The sequence below is a fragment of the Octodon degus genome, unplaced genomic scaffold (assembly GCF_000260255.1).
Source record: "Octodon degus isolate 3935 unplaced genomic scaffold, OctDeg1.0 scaffold00112, whole genome shotgun sequence".
NCBI lineage: Eukaryota > Metazoa > Chordata > Mammalia > Rodentia > Octodontidae > Octodon > Octodon degus.
This window is the reverse complement of record NW_004524688.1, coordinates 4323418-4332078: the sequence shown is the minus strand read 5'-3', so window position 1 is coordinate 4332078 and position 8661 is coordinate 4323418. Positions and strand designations below refer to the sequence as shown.

Genomic DNA, 8661 nt, shown 5'->3' with positions numbered 1-8661 from the left:
AGAGAGAGAGAGAGAGAGAGAGAGAGAGAGAGAGAGACAGAGAGACAGAGAGAGAGAGACAGAGAGAGAGAGAGAGACAGAGAGAGAGAGCGCAAAGCAATGCGACTCACCACACTGAGGGACATCACAGTAGTCATAGAGTTTTTTTGGATCCATTGTGTAGCACCAGGGACCACTGACATCACCATCAGGGTTTCGGCAGTACTGAAAAGAGGTAGCACTTGAGATACAGTCCCCCAGGGGTAGCAAAGGGACAAGGGTCCTGAGACATGCACATGTCACTCCAGTCCTTGCATCAAGTTCTTTCTTTTATCTTTCTTCCTTACTTCTTTTCCTTATTTATTTATTAATTTATTTATTGCCAGTTGTTTTATGTCGACTGTTTATAAAGCCTCGGAGTCACAGGACACCGTTAGCCACATCTCCTTTTTCAAAAGCTAGAGAACACACAAAGATGGCTTCCTGCTGGAAGCCTGGATCCGCGGAGACTGGAGAGACCCTGTCGTGGAGGGCAGTGGGACACTGTCCCTGGCTGGCTTCAGGAAATCCTCACCCTGATTGCTGTCGGTTCACAAATGCTTACTGCTATGGATCATGGGCCCTCCGTGGGTCAAGACAGAAAGGCAGTGTCTTCCCTTGCTCCCTGTGATATTGTCACATGATAAATACGTATTTGGCCTCTGTTCCATAGTTTCTGACACAGTTCCTAAGACTTTTGCCATTTCCTGAGTGATAACATCAGACATGGAGAGCCTAAAAGCCTTGGAATTTCCTGGACAGTAGGCGCATAGTTTGTTCCATAGTTTGTTCCATGGAGGTGACTTTGGAGGGCTCCTGACCAGCTGCAGAATAGGGGCTGGGCTGGTTGCAAGTGGAATCTACCATGTGACCAGGAAGTTGAGATGTCCAGCCTTATCCTCTGGCTTTCAGGCTTGCTGTTTGCTGCCTTCTGCCTGCCTTGCTTTGCCAAGGACTGTTTCTCCTCTTCCATGCCTCCCTGCCTGGGAGCCAGCCAACTAGGAGCTGACATCTCTACAGACTGTGAGCTATAATAAACCTTTCCTCCTTTAACTTTGGGTTTTGGGTATTTTGTCTCAGCAATGAGAAAAGTAACTAGGACAATCACAAAGATCAGCGTTAAAACCAGCCATGTTGACGTGAGCAAACCTCCATAAAAAACTAAAAGCACAGGGTCCAAAGGGTTTCCAGATAGTTGGATGCACGGTGGTACCTGGAAGGAACTCGCCGGAAGGGAAGTTGGAATTTCTTCCCCTCCATTCCTTGCCCTCTGTGTCTCTTCTCCTGACTATAACCTATTTCTTTGGTCATGTACTTGGTAATAAACAAACACCCCCCCTCTCAAAAAAAAAAAAAAAAAAACATCAGCAAGGTGTTTCCCTGTGTTCTATGAGTCACTCTAAAAAACTAATCAGACTAGAGCTGGGGAGATAGCTTGGTGGTCTAAGCATCTGCTTGGGAAGGGCAAGGTACCTGGGTTTGATCCCCGGTACCACATGCCATGCCAGCCCTAGAACCCCAGGCACGCTGTGCCAGCCACGGAAACCAGGTGTGGTGGCGCAGGCCTGTAATCCCAGCACTGGAGAGGCTGAGACAGGAGGATCACTACGAGTCCGAGCTGTGTAGTGAGACCGGGTAACAAATAAATAAATAAATAAATATTTTTTAAAAAGAAAACTTATCAGACCTAAGATGGGGGTCATGGGGAACCTCCATTATAACCAGTCACACAAACCTAGGAACCTGCAACTGGCATCTAAAGCAGGGCCAGTTTTGCGGGACTGAGTTTTTACCCTGTGGGATCTGACCCTACTTCCAGATGAAGAGGGTCAGAAATGAGTTAAATTGTAGGACCCCCTAGCTCATGGAGACTTCCTTGAAGAGAAACACTCCTTGTATCTGGTGCCAGAAGTGTTGAATATTAAGAGTGAAACCATAATTTGGTTTTTAAACATTCCCTACATGCTCCCAAACTAAACCCTCCCAGAGAGCGTGGAGCCAGGGGAAATCCTTCAGCGGGAGACCTCGTGGCCTGGTAAGGTTCATAGCTAGATGCCTCCACCCCCAAGCCTCATGTACTCATAGGCAGAGCTTACGAGGAGTGACTAAATTAAGGGCCTGGCAACTCCCTTGCTAAGGGGCTTGGTCAGAAGAGGTGGGTCACAGGGGCCAAGAGTAGGAAGTGTATTTCTCTACCCCAGCTCTTCCTTCACTCCTTGTTTCCTGGCTGCCATGTGGTGAGCAACTCTCCCTTGCTACACCCCTCTGCTGTAGTGCCCTGCCTTGGAGCTGGCTGCCTATGCTGTGAAAACTCTACAACCTGCAAGCCAAAATGAAACCCTCCTCCTTTAATTTGTGAGTGTGGGGCATCATGTCTCAGTGCAAGAAAATGACTAAGATATGATCCGTCCAAATTTTTTTCTAGAAAAATCTGACAAATGTCATAAAGAATATCTTTGGTCACTAGAACCCAGAGGACAAACACTAGAAACTAGAAATTGCATCCAAAGAAAGAAGCATGTACAACCCATGGTACATGGAAGCAAGAGGCCTGACAACCAGGAGGGTCACAAAAGGGTGGCACTCCAGGGCTCGCTGCGTTCCTGTGCCGAGCCTGAGTTGTCTCGGTTGTCTAGGTTTCATTAACCTGAAATTGCTCCTCTGTTTCCCTCCTCTCCCTCCCCATTAACACCAAAATTCACTCCAGACTGCCTTTCTGTACCGAGGATGAATTTTACTCAAGATTGGTCAGCAAAAGACAAACTAGAATCCGAATTTGAGTGACTTACATTTTCTTCCAAACCTGCCCGTGGATTTGTCTCTGGAGTGAAAATCCTGTGTTTGTGGGGCTCCTGGGCAGCCCATCCTTGGCACGGAGTGCCAGCAATCGTGGTGGCCCTCTTGCCCCGATAATCTTTACCATATCCAACCATACAGTCTGTAGGAAGGAAAATGGGTAGTTATGTGCCACTACACAGACCAGATTTGCAAAGGTGCTGGGTCCTCTAAGATAACAGACTCAGCGTCGCATCCATCAGAACCCTGGAGGGCTGAAGACTGCGTACTAAAGCAGTGTTAGTGGCCACGAAATAATCACAAATTTAGCAGGATGTCAGAAGGGAAATGTGGGCAAAGACATCAGGAAGACACAATTACAGCAAGGTGAGTAGTAATAAGATAGAGCACTCTGGGGATTTGCACGTTTTAAGGAAATCACCCACACACATTAATCCAACAGTCACATCTGTGGCTTCCCAGGGATGGTTCTGGGGCTCCTTCTACGCCCAGACCTCCAACCAACACGCATGTTCCTGTGTAGCACGGGAGCTTGTGCTTCGAAGTTTCCACTTGTCCCAAACCCAATGTCCAAGTGTATACATGTCTGGCCACAAACTTCTTACCTGTTTCAGAAATTGGCACACTGGGAAGTTGGGCAGTGGTCTGAGGTTCCCCAGCACCACCTTCTGTTTCTGAGCATTTCTTCAAGTTACAATACTCCCACCTGACAGTTGGGTCCGTGGTGTAACACCAGGGGCTTTTATCAGCATCTGGATTCCTGCAGTAGTTCATTGTCAAGTTTCTGTAAATTCCAAAACAGTAAGGACATCGCCTGTAGGGAAATTCAGCTCCCTTGGAGTTTTGTTAGGAAAAAATGTTAACAAGTGACTTTGAAATATTCCCATAAGAGATATAATAATGTCACAAGCACAAATGGCCTTTTTAATCAAAAGTGATGTGTGTATCTCAGAAAAGCTGAGGCAATATATAAATGTGTAGAAAGAAAGTATCATATTCTGCCAGGTATCTTCCCCAGGAATAACAAATAGAGATTCCAAAGTATAATTTCAAACTTTTAAAGCATGCATAGGGCCGGGGAGATGGCTCAGTGGAATAAGCACTTCCCTGGCAAGCGCAAGAGCTTGAGTTCAATCCCCAGTTCCTCCAAAATAAATAAATAAATAAATAAAAATAAAGCATGCATAAATCTATCTATATATCTCTGTAGGTGAATAATAGGGTTACATAAGTTGAAAGTAAAACAACTATCCCTGCCAGACGTGACAGCACACACTATAACACCAGCACTCTGGGAGTTTAAGGCAAGAGAATTGCAAATTCAAGCCCTGCCCAGGCAATGTAGCAACTTTATGAGAACCTATCTCAAAACAAAACAAAAACACTTTAAATAGAAAGGGCTGGAGATGTACCTCGGAGTGAAAGCCTTTGGTTCAATTCACAGAGCACAAAAACAAACAGTTCCTCAGTGTGTTATACAAGACATTTCCCCCCACCCCCCAGCCAGCTCTCTATTTATTTATTTATTTATAATGTAGCCAAAATATTCCTCATTTAGCAACCTACATGTTTAATAACTGCTGGGACTTAACCCACCAATACAACCTACTACCCTTTTATTTAGTTTTTTTGTTTTCGGTTTTTTGGGGGGATTTTAGGGAAGGGTCTACAGGGTGTTCAGGGGCTCACTACTAGATTGGATTTGTAGTGATCTGCCTGTTTACAGCCTCCCAAGTGCTGGGATTACAGGCACACGCCACCACACCCAGTCTCAATTGCCATCTCAGTGTGCCCTGAGATGGCAGGCCCAGGGATCAAACCCCAGCCCCTGCACTTGCTTGCAGGCGCTTAAATCTGTTGAGCTGTTTGGCTGGCCCCCTTTTGTTTAGTTTTGATCAGTTCTGTACATCTCGTTTAAAGAACCTCAATCACTTTTCTTGTACAGTATGCTTTATGTAGACAGTAGTGTCATTTTCACTGATGGTACTATATGCAGTTACAGCCATAGAAAACAAAGGCACCAGTTTTGTTTGCCTGTTTTTTGGTACTGGGAATTGAACTCAGGGCCTTGCACTTGCCAGGCAGGTGCTTGTGCCACAGAGCTATATCCCCAGCTCTGGTTGTACTGTAGAGTACAATACTCTAGCTTTGTGCTCTGTTATACACTCCAGTACTGCATGCAAGCGTTATGCAAATAAAATCAAAGTCATCAAGTAGGAGTTTCCTCTAACCATTTCTTTCTTCCGAATATTGTGATGTTCACACTATATAATTCTTCATTTACCAACCAATTCATTTAATGACCTAGTTGCAAGAGTGTTGCTCAGTCATTAAATGAGGAATGTCATACTAAGTAGTTGTATGTGTTCAAATGAAGTTATTTTTAATTTTTCCTTATTACTTTCTGGTATCTGAGATTCTGCAATGACACCTTCTGCCTTCTATTCCTGATGTTGACAATTGTGTTCTTTCCTTTTATTATCAAAGAACAAATTTTTATTACATTGACTTACTAAGTCTTTATCGTCTTTCATATTAATTTTTGTTTATTTTAATAATTTCCTTTCTTCTACTTAGTTACATTTTATTTGTTTTTCCTTTTCTAGGTTCTTTTATTATTATCTTGGATCAAAAATGAGGTCAAAATTTTTTGTCTCAGGATCCCTTCCCACGCTTAGGAAATACCTAGTATCACAAATAGATTTCATTCATGTGGTGCTATATGTACTGTAAATACTGAACTGAAAGTAAAACTTTCAATTTTAAAATTTTTTCACGGAATTAAAAAAGGAATATGCAACCACACAACCGATTAGCCCTCAGACAGATTGTCTCATACCATGTTATATGGCCTCTAGAAAATCCCTCTGTACTCTTTTGAAACATTAAAATTAGCAGGATATATAAAAATAATTTTTGGTAGTACTGGGGATTAAATGCAGGGCCTTGTGCATGCTAGGCAAGCACTCTGCCACTTAGCTATATCCCCAGCCAAAAAATAATTTTTAAAAATGGAAAACATTTTATCTTCAAAGATTCTGAAAGGGTCTCAGGAATTCTCAAATTATCAGAGCATACTTTGAGGACTGCTGTCTTATGGCATTGATTTTTAATTGATTTTATTTTCTAATAACAGCACTTAAAGTTATAAAACCTTAAAAATGTTAGTTACAACCCATAAGCCCTGATACACTGTTTTTATTAAAATTGAAGTCAAAACCTTTCTAAACTGTTTCGTGATTTTTTTCTTTGCCTCACAGATCATTTAGAAATGTGTTAACTTTCAAATACTTCAGGAATTTTCCAAATTTCTTGTTTTATATGGAATAAAATTAATTTAATTCTGCAGTGTTAGAAAACACAGTCTTAGTCCTTTTAACTTTGTGGACACTTGTTTTAAGGCTAAGCACATGGTGCACTTGGGTGAATGCCCCAGATGCACTAGAGTGTGACTCTGTAGTTGGCCACAGTGATAAAAAGGTTGGTATTTTATTTTAATTTCTGATATCCTTTCTGATTCCCTCCTCCCCCAGTGTCCACTCAGCCCACGCTGGGGGCAGGGCTGGTGCAGCATGTGGTGCCTGGGATGGAACCACGGTCCCTGCGCACTTACCTAAGCTTGCCTAAGCAGGCGCTTTAGACTACTGAGCTAGCTCACCGGCCCTCCTTTCTGATCTTTGTCTACTCCTATATTTTGTTTTGAGAGGATTTGTGCTGAAAAATGCCCAGCAATAAAGTGTTTGCCTGTGTCTCTCCTTAGTTGTCCATTTCTACCCCATGTACCTGAAGTCCTGTTATCAGGATGACAGAACAAGCATTTTTAAGTGCTGAGAATAAACACTTTTTATTAACAACACATTCTTTTTAGCTCTAGTATTATTTCTTGTCCTGAAATCTACCTTATTTGATTTCATCATTTTTTGTTTTGATTCAAATTTTCTGGTACATCATTTTCCCTACTTTAGTTTTTAACCTATGTCCTTACTTTTAAAGGGCAAAGAGAACATCATTTACTAAACTTGTTGAAGAGAACATAATTCACTAAATTTGACAATATATGTATTTTAATTGAAATGCTTGATTCTTTTACATTTAATATCCTTACTACATGGTTGATTCCATGATAATTATATATATATATATTATATGCATATATATATATATATATTTTTTTTTTTAAATAGAGTCTCACTACGCAGATCTGACTCATCGATCCTCCTGTATTCAGTCTCCCTAATGCTGGGATTATAGGCATTTGCCACCATGCCTGGACTCGGTTGCTGGCTCAGTGTGCCCAGAGGTGGGGGTCAGTTCATGTGGTACTGTGGATCGAACCCTAGCCCCTGCACTTGCCTAAACAGGTACTTAGTCCACTAAGCTATCTCGTGAGACCAATGTTATCCATTTTTATTTGTATCATATCTTCTTTATTCTTTTTTCTTCCTTTTCCCCCTTTTTTTGAGAATTAAATTTTTGTGTGTGGTTTTTGAGACAAGGTCTTGCTTTGTAATACAGGCTGCGCTTAAACCCACTGTGTAGCCCAGGCTGGCCTTGAACTCAAGGCAATCTCCTATCCTCCTGCCTCAGCCTCCTAAGTGCTGAGATTACAGGAATGTGCCACAAGGTCCATCTTGAATAGTCTTATTCTTATGTTTTCTTGTGGATTTAAATTATTATGGTCGTATTAGGATTTACAATAACCTTCTTGACCCTATTACATTGAATCACATATTAATATTGCAGCACTTGCCATGTGTGATGCCGGAGGCCTATCATCCCAGTACTCAGAACCTAAGGCAGGAGAATCCAAAGTTTGGGGCCAGCCTGGATGATGTAGCAAATACAAGGTCAGCCTGGAATAAACAGTGAGCCCTGACTCAAAAAAAACAAAAAAAAACAAAAAAAAACAAGCAAAACTTGCATAATTTCACTGCTAATATAAGAAACTTACAACAATATATTTCTATTCACTCTTATATTATTTATAGTAGTTTCTATAATTTTTGCTTTTACATATGTTAAAACAACAGTATATTGTTATTGTTTTGCTTCAAGTAATTAACCAGTTATTTCTTAAAGAAATTAAAAAGTGAGAAAAATAAATCTTTTACATTTATATGCATGTTTACCATTTCTTTCTTTCTTTTTTTTTTGCAGAACCAGGGATTAAACTCAGACCCTTGCGCTTGCCAGGGAAGTGCTTATTCTACTGAGCCATCTCCCCGGCCCCTGTTTGCCATTTCTAAGCTTCTTTATTCTTAGTATTGACTTACATTTCCATCTTGTATTATTTTTCTTCAACGTAAATAACTTTCTTGAACATCTATTATAATATAGGCTTGTTGGTGAAAAAAAAATTGTCAGTTTTTGCTTCTTTGGAAGGGTGACCATATAATGTCATTAACATTTATTCTCAAAGGATATTTTAGCTGGATATAGAGTTCTATTATGATCTACCCTCCCATTAAAGATGCTTCTGGCTTATGTAATTTCTGATGAGACAGTATTATGTATTTTTGTTTATTTCTCAAAGTAAATGTTTGTTTATTCTCTTGTTTCTTTTTTCTTTTTTTAAAGAGCAGAATATTTGTTGAGGGAAAGAAAGCTCTGTCTTGAGGGACAGAAGGGGGACCCGAGTGGATTGTTCCTGTTCCCTTGTTTCTTATAAGAAATTTTTTTCTTTGGGGCTGGGGATAGAGCTCAGCGGCTAGTGCTTGCCTGGCAAGTGCAAGGTCCTGAGTTCAATGCCTGGTGGCCTCCTACCCCAAGAACAGGACTTTATCTTTGACTTCTGGGCAATATATGATATAGCTAGGTAAGTAAGTTATATAGATTTATTTTCAAAGC

The 8661-nt window shown here is 41.2% G+C and overlaps 1 protein-coding gene across 1 annotated transcript in view; it reads right to left on the bottom strand.

The window, feature by feature from the left end:
* Plg (plasminogen) overlaps nucleotides 1–8661 on the bottom strand; it is a 52044-nt gene that overhangs the window by 17195 nt on the left and 26188 nt on the right. Inside the window, exons 11-13 of the mRNA XM_004639434.2 lie at nucleotides 3420–3598; nucleotides 2808–2956; nucleotides 111–204 (exon numbers count right to left, since the gene is read on the bottom strand). Of these exons, the coding sequence (XP_004639491.1) occupies nucleotides 111–204; nucleotides 2808–2956; nucleotides 3420–3598 (422 nt within the window). The remainder of the gene's footprint in view (nucleotides 1–110; nucleotides 205–2807; nucleotides 2957–3419; nucleotides 3599–8661) is intronic.